This window comes from Dermacentor variabilis, chromosome 2, assembly GCF_050947875.1.
Source record: "Dermacentor variabilis isolate Ectoservices chromosome 2, ASM5094787v1, whole genome shotgun sequence".
Taxonomy (NCBI): Eukaryota; Metazoa; Arthropoda; class Arachnida; order Ixodida; family Ixodidae; genus Dermacentor; species Dermacentor variabilis.
Window position 1 is genome coordinate 59,718,763 of NC_134569.1, and position 25,355 is coordinate 59,744,117.

General features: G+C 45.4%; 1 protein-coding gene across 1 annotated transcript in view; it reads left to right on the forward strand.

Moving 5' to 3' along the window:
* Window positions 1–15,449: 15,449 nt before the first annotated feature.
* Window positions 15,450–25,355, forward strand: part of LOC142571944 (uncharacterized) — a 32,137-nt gene continuing 22,231 nt past the window's right edge. Inside the window, exon 1 of the mRNA XM_075680686.1 lies at window positions 15,450–15,720. Coding sequence (XP_075536801.1) covers window positions 15,545–15,720 — 176 coding nt within the window. The 5' untranslated portion in view covers window positions 15,450–15,544. The remainder of the gene's footprint in view (window positions 15,721–25,355) is intronic.

Here is a 25,355-nt window from a genome sequence, read left to right on the forward strand (position 1 = left end):
ACATCCTGCAGGCAGGGTATAATGTCACGCTTCAGTGGCAAAAATAACTGCCCATACGTGTCGAACGCAACCGGTAGTACCGCTTCATGCTTGCATAGGTTCACAATCTGAGTGCGGCACCAGAATGACTCGCTGGTGTATAGTGCAAGTCGTGAGGAATGTTTCGCCGCAGGGTACGGCTAAACTTCTATATGCAACAACAGCTAATACTATTGGAAGTTGTTAATGAATTCACAGCTTTTCTACGACTCATTAATGTCAAGCCAACGTCTGCGCAAAGGTTGTCACAAATGCTTCCTTCCATCGAGTTGACAGTACATGCGGATGTACGGCAGGGAGACGGTACACACAATGCAAAGGAGTAGATTCGGCGCTTCTAGTTCCTTTATTATTGAAAGCAGATCGTTCGAACGTTACATTCGAAGCTCCTCAGAGTCGCTGTATAAAATCTCATTTTCAGTACCGGATGCCAACTGCCTTCGCTCAAGTCTTATACAAGAAGCGTCAGGAAAGCACTGGGACCGCCCGGAAGTTCGCCGCAGACGCCTCCAGAGATTGGGCCCTAACATTTAGGCGGTCACCAAAAAAAAAAAAAAATGAACGCAGCTGTGCCAGTGTTCTACACATACTTAGGCTGGGGGGTTGCGTTGACGCGTGTTAACATGCACTCAATGCAGCGCACCGAGCACTGTGAGCTGTGCCATGTCCAGTACAACAGAGGCTGACTGACGACCTTGCCCGCTTCAATAGTAAACCGTTGTCAGATGACATTACATTGGACCAACGACGTTATTGCAGACCCACTTTACGGGCCATCAAGGCCCTACTTCCAGGTCCATACTGCAGGACTCAAGGCTTTCAGGAGGATTTGCTCGGTATGTGTTTTGTACCTTAATTCTGTCGAGATATACAGTCGTTAAGAGGAAGGAAAAAGATTCTTTTTTATGCTGCCCGTAATATAACGCGTCGTTAATGCTTCTCTTTCTTTCCCCTTTCCCCGGCACGCAGTAGGTGGCTAGAGGAGTGCACCTCAGGCCAACGCTTTCGGCCTCTCATATCATCAAACTTTTATCTCTACATAAGGAACTTCAGCTTGATAAGTACGCTGTGTGAAGTGTTTGTTGACAAGACGAACACCTTCGCTTTCTCAAACTTTATTTCCTTGTGTATCACGGCACGGTCACCTGATCAACTACTGAGGGCTCCGAAATTCTGAGTTCTTTCTTTTTCTGAAGTCTGGCACTGAACACTGAATAAAACATGAAGAGAATAATTAAAGTGTATTCATACTATAAATACAAATCGCATTTCCTTTTTTTACCGGCGGGTGTTTTTCGCAATTTCTTAATAGGACTAACCCGAAAACGTAGAACCCTATAGTTGCATTCCGTGCAACTGTCATATCGATGCGCCGGGTGCAGGTGTCACTGTGTCTTCCGGGCATCGGGGGCGACGACCTCCGTTGCGGCCGTGCGGCCCCCGATAGGTGCTTGAAAAAAAAAAGCGAAATGCGCCTTTCTCCTCGCAAGACGGAGACAATGCTTAGAGAAGGCGAGAGGTGCGACCCCACGCGCGCCTCGCGTTCAAGCTCGGGTCGCTGATTGTTTTCGACCCGAGGCGAGTATCGCTTCAGGTCCAGCGTGTCACGTCAGCGCGAGCGGCAATGCACCTTCCCGCGAGAGGTCCGTCCCAGAAACCTCCGAGGGAGCTTGCGTAATTGCTCGAACATTCTCGAAACAAAGGGAGTGATATGGCGACTGCTTTCTAGATTTTAACTGCTTGTCGCAAATTTGCGTCCAATTTGGTGAGTTATCGTGCACCACAGGAAGAATGCGCCCAGTCTGCAAGTGCAGAGGCACATGAGAATCCATCCAGCGGTAAAAGAAAGAAAGAAAGAAAGAGAAAAAAATATTTTCGTTAGGGAACTCAAGAACTTGAGCTGCTGCAGTAATGCAGGTCGTACGTAATGCGTTCTGCAGGCTTTTAACTATTATTTTATCAATTATTTTTAATCGCCAAGAGCACGTTGGTTACCTGAAGAAGTGGACGTTACTAGCGCGACAAATCGCTGTTTCTAGTGGCTAATTAGGAAGATTCACTAATTTGCTCAAATATTTACTCGACGACGTATGCCCAAGTTCCGAAATTGAAGCCAAGCAGTAATCAATATATTGTCTGCTTAGCAGAAGTCCAAAGTCTATAGCGTCATTTTGGAGAGATCAGCATTCGAAAACTTGCTAAAAAAAATACATTGTTCAAGTGAAAATAATCCCAAACTGCTTGGCGCACATTTCTGGGAAACTGTTAGCGGAAAAACGCACATGCCACAGGCGATTAAAAAAAGAAAGTGATATACTACGCCTCCATGTGTAGAGTCACCAACATGTATAGATACTTTTGGATTCACAATCAGTATGAACAAGATGCAGAAACGTCTACGTTTCTAACCTCTTTCAACACCTAATTAAAAAAAAGTGCGATAGCACTCATATCCTTTAGATATTTAGCGCGGAACAGGACAGGCGTCGAAGCAAACCGAGAGGAGCAAATTAAGCGCTGTAGCTTCTTACTCATATTTAGAGCCAGGCGTTTTAAATTTACACACGCAGCAACAAGGAAAACAAAAAACCAGGGGAGAACCAAACAAATAATGCACGACGCGGAAACACGCGTACAAAGTCAACAAGTGCATCAAGCTTTCACAAGTTGTCTAGAAAATCAAATTCCTTAGCTGAAGCCGAACTCGTGCGCTCTTAATCATCACTCAGCACTGCTGCTGCTGCTCCGACAACCTCGCGCGCACGTAGTATATTGATCCCTTTCGTGAAACATAATTATAGTTATGTTTAGTTAGTTAGTTATATAGTTAGTTATAGTTGTCAAGATGTAGTGCACACACGCAGCAGTCAGGCGCAAGGTGGCCTTCGCCTCCTCCTTTCTGAGCGTTACGCTATTTCAGACGTTCACTTAAGCACCGTTCTGTTTGCCCGATATGGATTCCGCTATAAAAATTTAAGTGGTATGGATTACCGTGTACATATCCCGAATCCACGTATTTCTCAGCATTCAAAGGGCGTGCGTCTGTAAAGCGTGTACACTGATGCAGCTTGGGAGACGCTTATACACTTCGCCTTTAGGAGCAAAATGCGATAGCATTAAAGGGTACCTGGCGGCTTCTCATGCTATCGTTCCGCACCACTAAATCAAAGACCACAAGGCATTCACTACGACCCCCTCTAAAACGCTTGAACCAACGAGCTTTCGTGGCCGTTTCGCATTCCGAAGTTCCTGGGTTTGATTTCGACCTGGACACCAAATTTCTTTCTAGCTTGAATATTTTACTTCCGTTACAGAAGCCTCCCGGAGAAAGTTGGCGTCAATGCGAACATTCTTCGACCTGTTCTTTTCTTTTTATTATTGAAATGAAAATAAAAGAAAGAGACGCAGTCACCTCATAATGGTGACGGCTACTCCTTTTCTCATAGAGGAAACAACAGCATAAAAAATGATGTTAGAAAATGAAAAGAAACCATGTCATAGAATCAGAAATCCACAGCACACAGTCCTATACACCCGTGAACATAACAATATAAAAGTCAAATGCAAGTAGCACCACAATGAGTTTGTCAACAGACACAAACACACAAACGGCCGTGATGTAGACTACAATGAGTATATAAACACATGAGGAATTACACAGAGTTAAAATAATGCACGCACATAATACAAAAGAACAGTATAATGCGTAATATACAAGCACTAATAATTACAAATAATAGAAGCAAGTTATAGTAACATCGTGTGATTATTCAGTGCAATATGTAGTACTTGTTAACGACGACTGTCTGGGCGTAAAAGTGTTCAAGTGTGTTAAATGCTTTTCGCTGTGCTATTTTCGATGGCCATTGGCCCATCAATTTTGTGAGGATCAGTGGAGTGTAGCTCTTTTTCTAGCTACCGTCTTTGCATCGCGTATAAGGTGTATTCGAGAAGTAGATGGTGAACATCCTCATCGTCGTGACCACATGAGCAAGCCGGGGAAGGAGCCCGTTTTATGCCATATAGGAAATGTTTGGTGTATGCTAGCTGTCCCAAGGCGCAGTCAATGAATTAGTGTCTCGGTACTTTTCGAAAGTTCTACATCCAGCTGGTATTTGAGTTGAGGGTCTCCTTCGTAAAGAATTGATTCCTTGGTATTTTCATTAAACCAGATTGACATGCACAAGTCGTTCTTTAGTACTCTCAATATGCGTTTCGTGTTCATTGGTGATGAAGGGATGAGTTGAATTTCTGAATGAGTTGAATTTTTGCACCTTTATGAGCCGATTTTGTCAACGAGTCCGCTAATTCGTTGCCTCCTATAACAGCTTGTCCCGGCACCCAATGTAATATCACTTCATGTTTCCTTTCATTAGCCTGAGTCAAACAGTAGTATGTTATTCGTGCGTGTAGTTGGCTGTCATCAATATTTTCAAGACATACTAAAGCCGATAAAGAGTCCGTGCTGCAGATTACCCACTTTGTTGGTGTCTATATGTTTTGATAAATTAAGTGACTTGGAGAATTGTCACTAATTCCGCTATGTTGGTGACGACGTGCGTCCTAGTCGACAAGCGTACTCTACCTGTAAGGATGGTATAACATAAGCTGCAATCGCACTTTCTTTGATTACAGAACCGTCCGTGTAGACGTGAATAGATTCCTGGTGCTTGTCAAATTGGTGATGCAACGCTAAATGTTTCGCTACTAATGTGGAAACATCGCTTTTATTTTTAACCCCTTCGATTGACGTTTCTATTTTCGGCGCCTGCAGAAGCCATGTTGGGTAGCAGAGGTCTGAGGGCCAAAAAACTGATCGTGGAAGTCGTGATTTATGCTCCTGAAACACGGCGTGTATCTGTGTATCTAACAGAGAAAGAAGTGGGTGCGCAGAACGCTGGGTAGAAATTCTGGAGAGATGTCGGTATCTTTCCAGGCTGCAAATTACGGTGAAATGTGGTTCCCGCGCTTCTGCAATAGTGAGGTGACTGGACGTAGCTTGCGGCACTCCTATGGGCACACTCGTAAACTCCGAGCCTGCAACAATTGTAGCCGGTGGAGGGACGCCGCAGATAATTTGTGCAATACAGGTGCGGAGTAAGCAATTCTCTGACGGACTTGTGCTGAGTAGACGTGAAGCAGGGATGCAGTTGTTCCACCCCACTTCGTGCCTGCGATTCTGCGGTGAACATTTATCACAGAACTAATTTGGTCCTCCAGGGTGGTCAAATGATGAGCCCATCGAAGCTGGTGGTCTAAAATCACACAGAGAAGACGATGTTTCCGAAGCAGCTCGATCTCATGGCCTTCTATTGAAAGACCAAAATTTCTTACCTTTTTTCTTGTGAAAGGAAAAACCGATGATTTGGCGTAAGGTATCTGCATGCCCTATTCTCTTAAATAATCACCTATTGTGTTCAAAGCTTCCTGCAGCTGATGCTTGACAACCTCTAGAGACTTTTTTTGATCTCCATATTCAAATGTCATCAGCATTCATAGATATGGTTATGTCTGCTGGAAGTACTTCTGGTAAACCTGCTATTGCTGCATTGAAGAGAAGTGGACTTAATACAGTTCCTTACGGAACTCCCTTGTTTATCGTGTATGTATCGTTTATTTGTCCGCCATTTGTATTTATATATATCTTTCAAGAAGTTAGCGATCCATTTGAGAACCCGTCCATGCACTCCGAGAGTTGAGAGTCCAAGCAGAACATGAAGGTGACTGACCAAGTCAAAGGCCTTCTTAACATCAATCTTTGACCTGTTAACAAATTTTATTACTACTTTACTACCATCGGGAGATTTCGCTCATGTCCAACGCACGGCCAATGCACGGTCAACGCACGAAAAAAGCCGTCGGCGCTGTATTTTCTGCATAACGGGGCCCTTAAAGCTACCGTTTTAAAAAGGGAGAAATATTGATGATATGGTGCTGGACCTTTCGCAGAGTTCCGCGGGTGGGCGATCGAGAGCATGGACCATAACAGGGACCGTAAGAAACAGGGACCATAAGGAAACTGCCAATAGGAAACTACGATATATACTCCTAGAACATGTAGGAATTCCTTCCTCTATGATCTACAGTTATTAGCAACGATGATTTGGTCATGTCCTTTGGAACGGGCTGAATCAATATAAAGGGCTGGCGCCGGTGGCCGGCCGGGCGTGTAGGCTCCCTCCCTACAATGTATTAGGGAACCTACACGCAAACACACAACATTTGCATCTAGGCTGCCCACATACGCGAGCGACTGCGAATGAAAGCAGTTTCAGTACAGATGGTTGCATTTTTCAAGAGCACCAGACTTACCTCAAGGCAGAGTCGTTCACAATATTTTGTTGTTGCACAAAAATATTTAGATTTTCGTCAGGGGTCATTGATGTACAACTTTGCACTGCCTTGTTCATGATCATTTTAGTAGAGAAACAAACATGAAATAAATTTTAATGAGGTTCTTATAGTTCTTAAATAAAGTGGTAGAAGTAAGTTCTAAAATATTCATCAAATTAATTTGTGTGTTGATCAATCGTGCAACTCACTACTGGTTTTCATTATTTTTATTCACTATTTGTTGAAACTTGTTGAATGTCTTGCCATAGTTTATCGCACAATTAGCCTAACTAAGTAAATTTAGGCCTTTAAAGGTCGGTTGTGTTTAGACAAATACTTTGAGCCTGCACGAATGCTGTAATTTTTGCAACATTGGTGAAAGGAATGCGAAAAAGAAAACAGAACACAAAATTTTATTCTCTTAGTTCATTTTTCTTTTGAATGCCATTTTCACGCGTTAAGTGGCTCAGCCCTCGTGTTTGCAGCCTTGTGTATGTTTTTCTAGCAGTGATCGGTGGATTCCCTGCAAATTTATGTGAACAAATACGCATATCGTATACCAATCAGTCGAAAAAAAAATACTTTAGCAGTACACCTGACGCAATGAAATGAGCATCTTGCAAATAAGCTTCAACTTCTTCTTGTGTATCCTCATTCCTAAAGAGTAAGCAGGCGTCGTGCCACTCTCGATGGCACTGGCCATCCTGATCCTTCCCTATTTTCTTCTCTGGCAATTGTATGTGTATGTTTTCTAACCAACTAATAGAATAAATAATATGTGTATGTTCGGGTGGTAATGAAATCGAATGAAATGTCTATTTCTTCCACAGTTACAGAGTATAGCCATGAAGAGCGGACGCAGGAGAAACAGGTGCTTGGTGCACCTGGAAGGCCGCCCTATTCCCGTTGATCACATGATGGTATCTTCACAATAACCAAGAACTCTATTGCTTCGTATAGGCACAACGACTAATGGGTCGAACCAAACCGGGCCTGGTTCGGGCGGGCCAACGCATGGTTCTTGCGCTCTCAGGCTGGGCCCAGGACTGAAAAAACGGCCTGTGCAGTGCTTTAATGTGGGCCGATGGCGGAGATTGGAGAGGGGAGGTCGACACAGCACATAAAGCGGGAGCCTGTCACGGGAAAGCGCAAAATGTCTCGATGAGCTAGTCGGCTTCGGCGAGAGAGGAGAATGCGTGCGGTCGAGGTTAGAGTATTCGGCTGCTGTACGTCGGTCACGATTCTGTTTATTACAGTGGTGCAAAATGTGTTGAGACAGGAAACGCCTACCGACCTCCTGACTACCTACCGAGCTATCGCAAGGTGCCTGGAACACCGTGGTCTACCTCCGAACTTGTGTTTAGCGGTTTTTAACGCAAATCATTCATTGCGTCATTCTTGGCACTTCGCGGCAGGTAGGTAGGTTAATGTCTCGCCTCGTTTTGATAAAAAGAAAGTTATGCGGGACCGATGGTAGACTCGACCCTCCGCCGCAGGGCACAGCCAGCTCGGTGCTCCAACCACGATCGCATGCTACTCCTCTCGTTCCAAATGGAGCGAGCTCTTTGAAACGCTCGCCCATTGTCACTTTCTCGAATTCTTTCTCCGTGACAGCTCTCGCTTTGAAGTGCCGCGTCGAACTGCGCTTTCGGGCCGGCCCACTTTCCCCAGCACTTTCCTTGTAGCATTGTACGTATACATAGAAACAGTGCGACGTTCTGCCAACTTCATGATCCCCCAATTTAATCATGTTTTAACATTTCTTCGCTGGAGTACAAATGCCATCGTCGTTTCGACATACGCCACATTACAAAGCCATAGGTACGTACGATTGTAAAGCACGAGTTATTGGTGACCTTTGAATCTACATTTCTTTCGCTTACGCTAATCCACTACCCATGAAGAACCCAACAATCGTCGTGTCGTAAGCTCGCGTCGAACGGCCAGCGTAGATATCATGCCTTCGCTGTCATAAGATCGTCTTCTACGGCATCGTCGTCGTGCTACTGCAGTCACACACACGTCACTCTCGCAACTCAGGCACACAACTACTGAATGAATGCAAACACCACTGCTTCTCCTAGTAACAATTTGCGGAACCACAAACAATGCTGAATATAGCCAAGTATACCTGCAAAAATGCTTCGCAGAACATCGATTACGATAGCGCATGCGATCGGCACAACTTTTTGCAAGCACAGAAGAACTATCTAGCCACAAACCGTATGCAAGCTTCCGGTTGAAGTACCGAGGTTTATTGTAGTACCATGCTTGTTCTATTGCTAAGCATCAGTTGGCTCCGAACGAAATTATGTCCGTGTGGCAACCATCACAAAGTAGCAACGTACAAACTCTCAAGCATAACCCATCTCTGATGACTGTGTAAGCTATGTGAGCCCGGAAGCAAACGTCGCTAACAGCGTCGTCCACGAACACTCCGCGCGAATAGCGAGAGCTGATCGACAGATCCCGCTGTTCCATCGAGTATGCATGATTAGACGGTTCCATAACGGGCTTAGGTAACGTGCTGTAGGCTGACAGTGGACAAAGTAAGCCGGGGACCGGATAACGAGATCTCACTTATGAAACGAGATACAGATGTCATCTCCTCGGTGGGTGCGTGTTGTCCTTGAATGGTCGCCGTGCTTTCGGAAGGTTTGGAAGCGTCGCTCATGCGGCGCCGGCGTTGCGTCAGACTATTGAGATACAGGGTGTGCCGTGTGTGTACCAAATCCACCTACTTGGGAGCGGTTGCGTAAGGCGGGCGACTACAAGTGGCGCATTGTTCTCACCGGCCCTTTGTCGCAGCTATTGCGTCTTGTTCCTTTTCGCATGCCGGATGCCGTCGCGGCTAGGCTCTTGCGGGACTTCAGAGTTATAAAGCTGTCATTGTGTGATTGAAACTGAATCTTCATTGACCTGTGCAACATAAGAAGCAACAAAGGAAATCTCTTATCACTAATTCCCCAAATGTCGAGTCCAGATCACTTAACTGTACCACTGTGCTAAGCCTAGAGTAGTGCACGCGGGCCGCTTTTACTTCCCCGAGCCAGACAGTGTCATGTGCTGGCCTGCCCGAATTCGGCCCGGCCCGGTTCGACCCTTCACGTAGCCCTTGAACCGAAACGAAGCATGGTCCAGTTTTCGAATATTGTGAAGACGCCAGCCGAATTATGAATCCAGTTATGTTGGGACTAAATTTATGTGAGAAACTGCGGCACTATATTCAAATCGCTTGAAGAAAGAATGAAAAAGTTAAATGGAAACCATTCGCGAGTTGCACTATATGCCCTAGGACGCAACCTAATTTGGGAACATACATTCCAGAATTTATTTGCTGCTGCTTAATTAATCCATAATCCTAATCCATAAGAAAAGGGACGCCAACGACTTGAAAAATTATAGACCGATCAGCTTATTGTCCGTTGCCTACAAACTATTTACTAAGGTAATCGCAAATAGAATCAGGAACACCTTAGACTTCTGTCAAGCAAAGGACCAGGCAGGATTCCGTAAAGGCTACTCAACAATAGACCATATTCACACTATCAATCAGGTGATAGAGAAATGTGCGGAATATAACCACCCCTTATATATAGCTTTCATTGATTACAAGAAAGCGTTTGATTCTGTCGAAACCTCAGCAGTCATGGAGGCATTACGGAATCAGGGTGTAGACGAGCCGTATGTAAAAATACTGAAAGATATCTACAACGACTCCACAGCCACCGTAGTCTTCCATAAAGAAAGCAACAAAATCCCAATAAAGAAAGGCGTCAGGCAGGGAAATACGATCTCTCCAATGCTATTCACAGCGTTTTTGCAGGAGGTATTGAGAGACCTGGATTGGGAAGAATTGGCGGTAAGAGTTAATGGAGAATACCTTAGTAACTTGCGATTCGCTGATGGTATTGCCTTGCTTAGTAACTCAGGGGACCAATTGCAATTCATGCTCACTGACCTGGAGAGGCAAAGCAGAAGAGTGGGTCTAAAAATTATCTGCAGAAAACTAAAGTAATGTTTAACAGTCTCGGAAGAGAACAGCAATTTACAATAGGTAGCGAGGCACTGGAAGTGGTAAAGGCATACATCTACTTAGGTCAGGTAGTGACCGCGGATCCGGATCATGAGACGAAAATAATCAGAAGAATAAGAACGGGCTGGAGTGCGTTTGGCAGGCATTCTGAGATCATGAACAGCAGGTTGCCATTATCCCTCAAGAGAAAAGTGTATAATAGCTGTGTCCAGTACTCACCTACGGGGCAGAAACCTGGAGGCCTACGAAAAGGGTTCTACGTAAATTGAGGACCACGCAACGAGCTATGTTAAGAAGAATGATGGGTGTAACGTTAAGGGATAAGAAAAGAGCAGATTGTGTGATGGAACAAACGCGAGTGAATGACATCTTAGTTGAAATCAAGAAAAAGAAATGGGGGGCATGGGCAGGGCATGTAATGAGGAGGGAAGATAACCGATGGTCATTAAGGGTTACGCACTGGATTCCAAGGCAAGGGAAGCGTAGCAGGGGGCGGCAGAAAGTTAGGTGGGCGGATGAGATTAAGAAGTTTGCAGGGACGACATGGCCACAATTAGTACATGGCCGGGGTAGTTGGAGCAGTATGGGAGAGGCCTTTGCCCTGCAGTGGTAAGCAGGCTGATGATGATGATGATGATGATGATGATGATGATGATGATGATGATGATGATGATGATGATGATGATGAATTAATTATTTTATTGCTTAAGGAAGCGTTTAAAATGAGTTTCATATTTTTGTTGCATTAAGATATCCTCGGGTAGCGTAATGCAAGGCGGGGTATTATTGAGTGGCACCGGAAGTATAAATATTCTTTTGCAGAAACAAGATTGTCCAACGACTCCTCTTTAAGCATGCACGTCTTCTGCACTTGAAGTATGCAACCATCTGTGCTGAAATTCCATTCAATACTTGTGCTTATGGCTGCTACTACGAATACCTTTTGCAACTGAAGACAACTTAAGGATTTCTTTTTCTGTCAGCCTTCCACTATACAGTCAGGTGTCTCATCTCTTCAACGCAATCGCAACAAAATATCTAACTCCATTGGCCTTTGTCCATCCTCATAATAAATTAAACGGTTTATTCGACGTTTTCTTCGGACAGTAGCAAAATGAGAACTCAATTTTCAATACGGCTTCCTGTTCGGTTAAGGACATATTTTCCGTGAAGCCAGAGCTTTAGCATCAGCTACTACTGACGCCCCGCAGCTTTTTCAGCGATTCTGTTTGTGTAAGTCATCGAAAAATTCCTGCAGAACCCCCCTCACGATGGATGTAGACGTTAATGCGATTAGCAATGAAGCAATGTAGCGCCATCTAGCGCCGCCGCCACGAAGTCTATGCGTGGCGCGTGGTGAATATACAGGGTGTCTTTTTTTTATAACATACAGATTTTTATTTTAAAAACTGAGTGCAGAGAACGTGGCGTTCTAGCAGAGAAGTTCCTAGGTAAGGCAGACATACTTCGCCGTTAATAACGTTAGGTTCCAAATATGAATTGAAAAATCATTGATTAACTTTTTTTATTAGTGCCTTGGGAGCAGTTGTTTAAATGGCAAATCTGCAGGCAGTTACATTTTAATGCATTCTATCTTTATTTATTAATCTTCAAAATCGCACCTTATTCGAGATGTTCATAATCAAATTTTCACAGTAATTTCAGGCAATATCCAAACCGAGCGTGCCGGAAGCGTAGAAAAGGCTACCCTGTTATCATATCAGACGGAAGCGCCCCGTAAGGAAAAACGCAACAAATTTCGAAACTGAACGTCTCAGCCAGTCGCGGCAGGTACTGACATGGAGCGCTTTGCCTGGGCAGTATCTACGCCTGTGTGCCGTCTTATGATTTGCCGCGACATGCCAACAGTCAAACTTCACACACTTCTTTACGGGTATGTGCCGTCTGACGTAGCACCGAGGCGCACTCGGTTTCAATACTGCCTCGAATGAGCCTGGAAATTCGATTATGAATACCTCGAATTAGATTCAATGCTCCATGTTTTTTTTAAAGTGGAGGTGCGTTAAAATGTGACTGCTCACACATTTGTTACTTAAACAACTGCTCCTAAGGCACTAATAAAAAATTTATCATTTTTCGTTAATCAGTCTTCTGAAGCTCTCGTTATTAGCGCCAACGTACGCCTTCCTCGGGGGATCTCCTCTGCAAAGACATGACGTTCGCGTCACTTATAGTTTGTTTATAAAAGAGTTGGAGGACGCTTAAGCTTCGCCTTCAATAGTGGAACGCCCGTAGCTCTCCAAGATCCCTGACTGCTTCTCACGCTTCCCAGCAACTGCAGCTTATGTAACCGTAATGTTTTCCTGGAAATGCTGGCGGCGAACGCTATACCCGAAGGCGAGCTTTCTGGTTCTTTTTCTACTCCCCTCCCCCCGGCGGGCGCCGCCGCTGCCGTGGATGCGAGCCCCATCTGGATGGTGTTGCAAGGAACCGAGCGGGGCGCGCCGCTCCTACTAAGATAGACCTCAAACGGCAGCTGGAAAAAGGGTTTGTCTTGGAGGTTCCGCGTAATAGAATTAAGTTTTCTTGTATATTCAAATTACAATCCTACGCTGTCATTTTCTGTAGGTTGTAAGTCGTACTTTACGAATTTTCAGACGCATTTTACTTGGAGAAGTTCAATTACTTCAGTAACGCCTATGCGACACACGGAGAGCTTGCGTAACTCGAGTTGCGTGGTTCTGGATGATTTTTCTCTAACGGACAACGCCGCCGACGCCCACGCTGACACCGAATTTTCTGCGACCCGGTGCCCTTAACGTGATTTGTGGTCAAAGAAAGAACGTCCTGATTATTCAGACAAGATTGCATGAATACGTATGACACAGGTTCGGTTCCGCCATGCACCAAAAAAAAAAAATTTGTAATTCTTTTTTTTTTTTTTTTTTTTTTTGTCGTTGGAGGGTTGCCCAGTGGCGCATACCCAGTTTCACGTACCGAGTGGTCGAATTGGCCCGAGATTTAGGGTCAGCTGAACTCATTCAAAAACACTCAAGCGTCCAAATTAAACACGTTAAAAGCGCTATATATACTACGCTTTCACATCCATCCAAGCTTTGCCGTGTATTCGGTGTGCATGAGAAGCGATTTTCGAAGACGCCGCACAGTTGAAACATTGCGGAAGGTGAGCCGAGAATATGTAGATATACCTATTATTTGCCTGCTAAAATCCCTAAGCGCGTAATTAACAAAGTTGCAAGGTATGGTGGCAGCGCCGGGCGGGCGCACTAGGGTGAATTTAAACTTCTGGTAACGCTCCGGTAACTTTCGGCGATGTTCCATTCCGGGAATATCACTGAAAGTGTACGTTCGTAAATGTACTTGCTCGCAGGAGAGTCGAGATATTGAGGTGTAACTCCGTTATTTTTCCTTATCATTTCCTTCCTTGTCCTCGTCTTGTCTTGCGCTATCATGCTCATAATGAATCATTACCAACCGACCCGGTGGTCAGTCCTATTGTGAGGAGCATATATCTCTCAATGATGCTGTTCTTGATGTGTACCTATGCGTGTGCACGATAATAGCTTTTCATCTTCTTTCTTTAAGTGACAATGACTTTGGGCGCAACGCCAAATTTAAGTTTATGCTGATAGTCTTCAAAACTCCGTTTTCATTCATTTGGCAGAAAAGAGTTCGTTACCAAACAAGGTGGACAAACTCTTCCATCCGTGGACTACGCGTCGGAACCGCAGCGTCGAGATGTTAGTACGACACACCACGTATTGCATAGCCAATCCTCATATTTTGGCTGTTTTAGCACATGAAATCTTCATAGTTACCTTAGAATGTTGTGTAATCCTTCCTTATAGTAATACATCGTTCTTCTTCTTGCACCAAAACTATACACGTCTACAACATAAAATGCAAGAGAGGTTGTGACGACCGCGATTGTTTGTCTTCACTGACTTGACAGTCGCGCGACTATAGGGCCAGTAATGTAAATAAAGAAAATATTTCATATTTTCTGCCACCTTTAATGTGATCTTTAATGGGATTTTACAGCGATAGCTGATGAAGGACATTTCATCCCCAACTTCACGGCGTTTGTTGCAGCTGGCAAAATCATGCCTGTAAGCTTTATCGCTTTTTCTTAGCAAAATATGCTGCCAGAAAACTCTATTTCTCTCGAGATTCGACCCTGAATTATGCGAGCCATCGCACTGTTCGTCGTGTGGTCACCGTCGTCATTGGGTCAGCTCTTTTGGGTCTAAGCGCTATCATTGAAGTGACCTATATGACTTTTCTTCGCTTCTTTCTTTCACTCTGTATTCAGCTAAAGCGCCAGCGCTTTAATAATATCCCACGCAAAGAAACAACGTTTTACTTCCCCATATTCTCTTGAATGGGTGTTGCTTGGCCTTGCTATAGGTTGCGAGCGTAGCAAATTTATTCCTGGCGGTGAGCGGAGGCACGCTGTTAAAATCGCTTATCTTCCTTTGAACGGGCGGACTTAATATATACCGGGTGAACAAAGTATCCCGTATCAGTACGTGCTGGCCTGGCCCTAGCAAAATGCCTCGCAGGTGCGGTGCTAATTATTATACTCGACTGACAACATGCGTCGGTCACTTGCATTAAAAGGGCCGCTCACGGATAGCAACACTAAGAGAAGCCAATAGCTCACTTTCTCTCAGCGTTGGTGACCTCTGCTTAATGGTCCAAACAATTACCAAGGTGGTACCCGCCAAATGCGAATGGGTGTCGCCCAACCAGCGTCGTGCGCTCCCCACACACCTTCGCTTCTGTTCTCTCTCTGTTCCCGCGCGCCGCACTTCCCGCGTAGAACACCCTAAGGTCCAGTTACACGAAACGAGAAAGAAAGTCGTGCCTTTCCGCGTAGCCGGCCAACCGCGTTTTCCCAATGACCCACATGCGACATCGGTAGGCGCCGCACGAGTGTTGGTAACCAAGGGATACGCGTGTGCGCGCCTGCGGAGAGAGAGAAAGGGAGTGCGTACGGGTGCTTCGGGAGAGGGGGCACGTGACAGGAAGGCGAGGGCGTTGTTTCAGCGGGAGCGCGGCGCGGCACGCTTCGTCGCCGGCGGCGTTGCGTGAGTGTCTGTCACAGCGCGGTCGCGCGCCGTCCCGTGACGACGACCGCTCTGCGACGACGCCATGTCGCGCGAAGTGGAGCTGGAACGGCCGGCACGGGCCGAGCAGCCGCGGGAACGCGTGTTGCAGAAGCCGCAGCCAGCAGCGTCCAACGGTCCCGTAACTGGCGGCGACGCCGAGGCGGAAGAGGTGGTGCTGGAGAAAGAGGAGCAGTGCGTCTGTCAGATCTGCACGTGTGGGTGAGTTGCCCATGACAACACTGCACGTGAGGCGGCAGTGCGTACTGCTATATAGTGCGGCACATGCGACCTGCAGGTGCCGGCGCTTCGTTTATACGAACCGCTGTCGGAGGGCGTCCCACACTAACCGCTGCGTTGAACCGCTGATCTTACTCGCCTGCGTTTCGTCGCGTGTTGGAACCACGGTCCTGGGCTCGGTTTGTTTGTCATTGGCGGTCCGCCATTGCTAAGAACGTGTTCTTTCTGCAGTGCATACGATCCGCTTTCCTCTTCCGTGAATTCAGATTGGAGTACACGTACGAAGCAATTGTTCGTAAGAACACGCCGCGCCGAGCCGCAAACACTTCGCGTCAACGAAAAGTGTTGCGAATCCTGGCTGCTTCTTGCTAAGATGTATATCTTATTGGTGGTCTCGTCGGTGTATAATCTCGTCCGCTATGGCAGTTGATCGACTCGCATTCTTATAAACGTCACTTTGCCGCGCGAACGTTTCGCGAATCCAGGCCTTGAATTAGTGTCGGCAAGTAGGAGAACAGTGCATCCCTGGTTGATGGACAGCTGTGAAATGTGCCCTGACGTTACGCATAGATTGAAGCTGCAGCATCGCGGAATAGCGATTCTCTCTGTTGAGTGTAGCCACACGTTTTAAACCCAGTAACATCAGCTACCCGTTCATCGCAAGCGACTACAGGCGAACCGTCTTGTCCCAACTTTCACCTCTGACGTTCGTAGCGACAATTCGCTTCGAAAAGAGCCTAAAGTTGTCTAATTCCCGCGCAACTCGTGAGAAAAAACGAACGAATATTGGACGTCGACGTAAGAACGAGCGTTTAGTTGTTAGTATATATAGATACCGCAGTGAATGCGCGTCTTACCAGAAATCTACATCGGAGAACGTCGTGTCTGTGCATGCGTGCGAGTGGCTTCAGTGTTCGACCGCGTCGCACCCGAGTTATTGCCGCTTGGCACGCCAGCAAATCGCGCGACACTATAGACTACAAACACTCGTGTCGCCCGTGAATGTTTCGTGTAGGGTGTAATGATGCTTCTTCCCGCGTTACGCAGTTTGTCCGCTCTGTCTTCGGCATTTATCTTGCAGAACCGCTCCACTTCCCATTTCGCTTCGATTTCTGTGGCCGTGTTCTCTATACGTCGTCAATGGCATGGTGATCGGTGCAGTTCGGATGTTGTGAGTCTTGCCCATCATTTGGGTGTGCGCATTGCTTTGCCTAAATTTGCGTAAATGTTTTGCAGCGGAAGCTTGATGTCAATGTCACAGGCTCAAATGTCTGGAAACAAACAAACAATGAAGGTCGTATTCGATCAGCGAAGCAGTATAGAAGAAGGATGATTTATATGTCATGTTTATATACTTATACCTCCAGTACCTTATACCTTCCGTGCATTATACGCGAAATATAAAATCCTTAATTTAGCAAAGTCAATCAATTTTCTTTTTTGCTTGAATAGTGGACGAACATCGCGTTTTCTTACCCTTTTGTGAAACCTTTGATTCTACATCTATTACACGGCGTAATCGGGAATAATTCTTGAATCACATTGGGCTAGCGTTTGTAATCTTTTTGCGCAAATATATAGGAGGAGCTCAATCAATAAGGTACACAAAGCGACTTTTCTAAAAACACCGTGTCTTAAGCGAGTGGTGGGGTGGAGGAAATGAAATATTTATATCCTTCTTCGTTTTTTTTCTAATCACTGAGTATTTATAAAGTTCGCGGTAAAAGCTTTTCATTTCATTTGAAGCTATAGGCTGCAATACAAAGCTTGCCAGAACATGTTTCAATATGCGTGTGCATATCGATGAAGGTCAATAGTAAATCTGTAAATGTTGGCATAAGTTCGAGGCGAAGCTTGACACGTACACAACTCTTCAAACAAATATATTTACGATCGCAGTTCCATGGTAACAACGAAAACATAAAAGGTAGTGCAAAATGAGCAAGCGGCTCGAAAAATAGCCACCAAGGTCGGTATAACACAATGATTCTATTGCAATGCAATTTCTATTTGCGCTTCATATCACTGGTCGAAGCGGCCCTCCACCCACAATTTCAACGAGATCGGCAGGTAGTGAACGGAGGATTATACGAGAAGAATAAAATCGGGTGAGAGGAGTTCTTATACATTATACTGGCCCAACTTCCCACCTTCCCTGCAATTTTATCTGCATTCTCTTTTTTTTTTAATCCTGCGAGATATACAAGTCACGGGATTCGGTCCTACGTCGTCTCGTTGCTCCGCTGATCACAGAGTCTAATTTCTTTTTTTTTATTTATATATGTTATGATTACCCACACGTATATGAGTGCGTCAGTATATATTGCATGAAATTAGTTTATTTTCTGGGAAGAACTAAAGTGCTACAACTTCGTGCTTGTGATTTCTTTACCCTGCGCTATTATTATTATTATTATTATTATTATTATTATTATTATTATTATTATTATTATTATTATTATTATTATTATTATTATTATTCCACTTACCAGAGATACTCATCCGCCGTTTATTCTCGTCACACTGATCATTGCATCCGTGTGCCAATGCAGAAGCCATACCGAAGCTCATTTTCTTGCGTCTTGTGAACATTTATGCTCTCTCGTGCTGAAGCATCCTTCCGATATTTTCTCTCTGTAGCTCTGGCTTTAATACGCTTACTACCTTTCCTGCACGTGTTGGAATAGTAGTGTACACGCCGCCACCAACAGACATCAACACGCCATCACGGGATGCATTTAACGATATTTAGAAACGAACAAGGCCGATTGCAATTCACACAGTTAACTCGAAATAAAATTTTCTGTAATTATAATTTTGTTCTCGCCGATAGCTAAACTACTGCTTTTGAATAACCGTTCGGATGGCTGGGAGAAGAAGAAGAAGAGAAACTGCAATAAATTGGCGCGCGAACTTTTTCTTTGATGTTATCAAAATTCTTCATTAGTGTTTTCTAGACTTGCGAACTTGTCTTGTAAGCCCATTCGACTCTGGGCTCCTACCCAGTAGTGGGTAGGAGCCGTATGTATACAGACATACCAACCAGCCAACCAACTCTCAGTATACTCCTGCTTTATTCTTTTTTCTTTTTCGCGGAGTATTCGCTCAATAAAGAAACCGCGCTCCGATCGGTGACTGAGTGGCACACACCGATGTGCAGTGTCACGCCCTGCGTCACCTTCCAAGGTGCCAAAACGTAGCGACTCTCTACCTCGCTCCACATATCAGCGCGAACGAACGGGAGTGTTGTTTTCAGTGTCGCACATATCGCTCATATCGATCTTTCCCCCCTTCAAGGTTTGGCGAGCCGAGACTATTCGTTTCGCGAATCGGCCACGTCGATACGGAAGTAGAAAAAAAAAACAGAATGAATATGTATTGGAAGGAAAGCTAGAATGTGGGAGAGAAAATTGACAGTGAGGGAGGTGAGCCGTGGACGTGACTCGCACAATGACTCGGGATCCGTCTGCGAAGGCCTCAAAAAAGTCTGCGCCCCTCCCTGAAACAGACCTATGGACAAGGGAAGGGGGATTGAAGTGGTGGGGCGCACTTCGCGAAAGCTGGCTTCGCTGCAAAAAGCAATAGCTGGCGGGAAAGCCCACGTCGGCGGCTGTTTGCGGAAGCGTTGAGATTTGGTTGAGTGGTTCCCTGAAGCTTCCTCCTTTCAGTGCCAGTGTGCAGAGGGGGTAAACGGGCACGTTTTCTTCTACTTCCCCAGTCGACACGTTTTAAATATTCATAACCCGATCTCTCCTTTTCGTGCTCGTTTTCTTAGCTATCCTCATTCACTTCGTTTATTTAATTATTTTACTTTAATATTATTTTCTAGCTGCAGTTGGGTTTTTAGAAAAATAGCCAGTCCACTTATCAGGATGAATTATTTGACAGTGTTTGATAACTCGCTGGTACTTCCGGGTCCTTTGGATAGCTGGAGAGGCTTGGCTGCTTGCCGTTCGCCGCGGCACTACATCTAATACATTTCTCTTGAAAACTTAAGACACTAGCCTCGAAACTATCGCAAAACGAGGGCTGCGGGTGCCAACTTTGACCTAAATTCTTGAGCTAGCAGCGAAGAAGCAGTAGTATGTGTTTCGTCAGGCGTACTCGAAGCTACAGAGAGGCATAGTTTGCTCGGTGGAAGAAAACGTTTTGCAATTTGTTAGTTGTTACATCAAAGGGTTATTCGTTGCTGTGATAAATGATAAATGTCGGTTAATCTTAAAAATACCGTTTTCGGGAAAATTTCCCATTACCGTAACCTTCTTCATTTCATATATTCAGCTCGTAACGTTTTTTTTTTTTTTTGGAAGTGGAACACTGCAAGTATTTTGGTCTTTGCATTTCACATCATCTTAGCTGGACGAAACACATAAACGTTGTAATTAGGTCATCTAACTATAAACTTTTCTATCTAGGACGAGCTTTCAAACTTTCTACTCCCTCTGTTCGCCTTATTGCGTTTAAGGCAATTGTTCAACCAACTTTAGATAACGCCTTTATAATTTGGTGCCCTTACACTCAAAAGCATCACAACCAAATTGAACAAACATATCAAAGAGAGCGTTAAGATTTATTTATAACAGCTTTGGGCAAACTTCAATCACGTCTTTATTAGGAAAAGCCCACCTCCCAACGCTAAACCAAAGAAATTGTGTTCGGAGATAGAAATTTTCGTTTCAGATAGTTAAAGGTTACTATAGGATAGACATCTCGCAGATATATTTTTCTCTACAGGATATGCCACAAAGCAGGGATACGCCTTGACGATAACGACTTTCTCCACCCGGAATAATGCTTCTAAGTATTCTTTTCTTTTTCCCTACGACAATAACTGAATGGAATAAACTTACCGCAGTGAAGCTATTTCACAACCATCCCTAAACCTTTTTGCTGCATACCTGCAGCAGTGATTTGTCTCGCATGTCGGCCTAAGCTTACTATATGCTCTTGTGCTCGGTTCCAGTGAAGCATTGCGTTGCATTGCCAAAATACGTACTTCCTTTCTCGCAGTCGCTTGCCAATTTGCAAAATCCAGCACATGTAGCTCCACTCTGCTAAAACCCCAAGTCGAGGTTGCAGTATATGTAAATAAATTAAATAAATAAGATTTCACTTTCAAATAAAACAATTAGCGTTGTCAGTCTTAGGCACACGTATTCCAATGCGAAAAGATTAACGCCTCTCTCTGTGCACCATTTCCAGTCTGCCAAAGTGTAATCCCTATGCTCGCTTTTTGCCAAAGTAGTTGTTAGACTTATAGTATTGTTGAAGATGTCTTGAGAGCAGAAAGGAACTGGACTGGTGAACACGTCTTGTTTGCTGCTTGTTTCTAGGTGCGTATGTGTGCTTTACGATCGTCTTACGCCAAACAAAAGATAACAGACGTGATATTTGGAATATTCTGAGAGATATAAGCTTTTCATGGCTTCAAATAAACATATAGAACTTCAGGGTTGCTGCCCTGAAACGTTTTGACACGCGTGCGAGCGTGACCACAAGGCAGAACTTGCAGCGGTAATAATAATTACTGGAAAAACGGGCATGGGGCCATTCTGCACGGGAAATAAGGGGGGGAGGGGGGAGGAAATCTACCAATCTTCTCACTGAACGTATATGTAGCTTTCATCTCCATCAAGGAAACACGCCTCTTGTGTGAATGGACACGCGTCCAAAGCGTAAATCGAGCGAGGCCGAAAGGCATTATTCGCTGACCGTTGGTGCACACTTCGCTCTCCGCGACTCTCTCCCATTGATCGCAATACACATTTAACAGAGGTGCTCAGCGGGATATGCCAACTCTATCAGGGACACATTGTGTTCAGAGCAAACCTACATGTCACTGTTTTGTTTTTTGTTTTTTTGTCACCATTTCATTTACTCCACATCAATCCGCGTAACTTTTTTTTTCCCTTGATTACTTCTTCTGATGTTACAGATTCGCCATTATATCGATTTCAAGGCATTTTGTATTGTCGATTGTTTCACTTTATTATTTTTTACGTTGCAGTGTTGACTTTTACCTTCCATGGTAGGCGGCTTCCTCTGTGCTAGCTTCTTTGCGCTCGCTATGTCGTCAGAATGCATATTGTAGTGTTCTTTTTTTTTTTTAAGGGATCGAGAACGCGGTCACAGCGTGGTATGCAGAGCGCGCAAACGACAGGCTCAGATTAGCTTGAGCGTGCGTAGCTGATGTCCCGTAGCGTATGTACGTGAGAAAGGAATGGCGCGGTTCGCTGTAACTAACTGTACGTGTTCATCATCTCCACGCAGCCGAATGAGTCCACAGGAAACGCGGTACCAACGCCGCACAAAGCGAGCTGCGCGGCGTTATCCTATAGACCGTCGCTGTCGTCCTTCGCGCTAAATTTTAACCGCACACACACACACAAAAAAAATACGAGCTGACGGCAACTAGCACAGCTCACAGTTGTTCCGCTTAATCATGGACAACGCACCACGGCTACCACAACCGCTGCAACTGGAACGGCGCTCCGCGCGTGAAAAGCGGAACGTGCTCAGCAGCCCACACGTGGCGAATCCCTATGGGTGGCATTTAGGCGCATCTGCATCTCTGCCGCTGCTATATCAACCGGCAGTGTTTGACCTTGGCAGGGGCGGCAGCACGCAGCGCGCCCCGGGAACGGAGTACGAGCTCGAATACGTGACGGCGAGCTGAGGTAGGAAGAGGGCGCACCGCCGGTCGGCCCGGCCTAATCGTCGCATGATGTCCACCGCCGCGACCAACCAAGGACGTGCGTACATGCTCTTGCGCGGCCGCCTGCGCCGTCCCGAGAACTGCAACTGGAGCGTGTCCCAACACGGGAGGAACGCTCGCGTCCTAAAAAAGCGCAGCGGACCCCGAGAGTCCGCGGCTCTGCTGCCAGTGGTTTGTGTGAAAGGGAGAGCAGCGAGTTTCCCTTCTTCCCTTCGATCTGTGAATCCCTGCTGTTGTACACGCGCTGCCGACCGCAGCTAGAGAATGAGAAATTAGTTCTCGCCGAGGGACTGGGAGTGTTACGTAACCCACCAGTGACGCAGTCAGTGGATGCTTCGCCGATAACGTTCTTCGATTCGGTACGCGTCCTCCATGCCTCTGTGCCGCTTGGGCGCCTATCCTGCATGAATATAGCGATCGCGCTGGAACGCCTGTATTTAGCAACGTCACTCGAACGCATGTGGCCTGCGCATGCATTTTATCTTACGTCTCGTCTCACTGCCTTCGCGAACCAACAGACGCTCCGATCTCGGGCTGACGCAAAATGCTTCCTTTCTCCTGTTTCGGCGAAAGGAGTGACTGTACTTGACGTGGCTTGGCTCGGACAGAAGAACTTGACCTGTACTAACTGAAACTGTCACGTGAGCGTCGTCTGCAGTGACTTGTTCGCTCTTACGTAGGAGAGATATTGTTGTAAGGGCACCTTGTATTCTTCTGCAGCCACACTACATTATCTAATTTTACCATTGTCACCAAAGTCGCCATTCCCTAAGAGCGTATAAAGTTGGGAGCGTGCCACATGCATAAACTCACAAAGCTCTGCGTGTTTTTGAAATCGTGAGCAAATTATTCTTGAAGTGCCGGAAACTTCGCGGAAAGCGCGTAGCATCATTTTTGATATACTGGATAAGTTTCAGTTGTGAATTGTTCCCAAAATCTATCCCTAAATAATTCATTACTATACTGACAAGTATTAGCACAAATGACAGTTATTTGTTTTATTTCTTGTTTAATATCCAGAAATAAAGATAAAAGGCTCTGTGTTCTTGTTTTCCGTCTTATTTCTTTCTTTTTTTAAATTACTAATGGTGTTTGGTCTTGATGGGGGGATAAGTGAAGAAAGCGTATGCGGCATGTCCAGCAGAACAGACATGCGTGGTGAAACTGTCCGTTTGACCAAACGAACTGTGCTGAAATCCGCAAGGTGGGGGTAGATTTATGAGTGGGAAATCTGGCGTCCACCTGACCGCGCTCCTAAGGAACTACACGCGGGTTCCTCGGAAAGAGAGGTTCGCAGTTGAAGAAAATAACTGGCAGACTAAAGCGATTCCTTCCGATCTGAACTAATTTATGTGGAACAGCAGGCTCTCTCTTCGAACATTGCCGTCTAATCAAGAACGATCCATTTGCGACGCGCACACCAAATCCACGCCCTATATCGACGGCTCTCTTTCTGGGTAGCAAAAGCGAATCACGAGCCGGCAACACGTCACAGACGGCATTTTTTTCAAAATCACGTTTTATTTGTATGGCCTCCGAAATGCATGCGCGGAGGCCGCCGCTCTCAAAGTCTGCATGCTTGGCGCACGAGATTGCGCAGTAGTTGTCATGTTCCAAAGCTGCGGGACATGCAGTGCAGTAAATCCTGCTCACTATATACATTGCCCGCAGTTGCGTGAGTTCAACCCTTCAGAGGCGGTCGTGGGCAAAGTTGCGTTTATCTTCTCATATGGCGAGGCTGTAGCTGAGAAAGTGACCTGAAGGCGATGTCATGATAACGGCGACAAGTTGATGACGACGGCGTCACGGAAATGTCGCACGGACACAGCCACACCAGTTTTGATTGTAAAATAAACGCTGTTGGGGTGTGCGAATATCGAAACTTTTGAATACCGAGTCGAATGTACGCTTTATTCGGTTTCGTGTTCCAATCGAATAGTCACTATTCGTAAGCGCGAATATTTTTCGAATGATTATCGAATATTTCAAATCGCCAACTGCGCGCCTCAAGCACGACATCGGAGCAAATGTGTGACATACTTAAGCCCGGCTGCCATGGCAGACATGAAAGACGAGAAGTTATGTATTGGAGCACGCCACTTCGCTCGAGGAGTCAGATGTTTCCGAGTAAACCACCATCGTGCGCACTTTCCAGTGAGCTCTGAGGATGCGAATAAACTGCTTATTTGTTCCTAATGCTACATTCGTGTTTTAATAGACAGCATTTCACAACGTGCAGTCTAATAACAGAAACTTACTAACGTCGTAAATATACTAGGACGTGAAGACCATTTTATATCAACGGTGAGAACGGCTGCTCATTATTTGAAAAAGTATTCGATTCGATTCGCCTCTGGCGCTGCTCGATTCGCACTCGATTGTGTCTCGAAAATCATTACTCGCAATCACCTATAGATAGGTTAACCGGAATGGTATCAGATCGGCTACGTTACACTGTGGAAGTGGAAATAAAATAAGGAAAAAAAAATGACGACGAACAGAAACAGGCCCGGCTATGCCCCTTCTCGTCCACGTTTGTTCACGAGAAGTGACACTGCACACTCAAATAAACGTTCATACAGACTCGCACCAGCCGACTTCAGAAGACAATGCGCTTTTGAATGGTCTTAAGAAACACAGCAACAGAGAAATGCCTTTACTGAACTCTTAATAGTTATACGGCGCCCACGCTTGACTGGAGTCCTTCGTGGATTGATGATTGGGGAACGCTTTCATAGAGGTAAAGACTACGCATTCAGATGACATCTTGAAAGTCTTGCTTATTCGATAAAGAAAGTGTCTTCGAAGGCTTCGTCTCCCGGCCACCTTGGGTAAAAAGGCTGAAAGAGCAATAGCATTTTTAAGAGGCCATCCCCGAACTTTTCGACTATGACAGATCGAG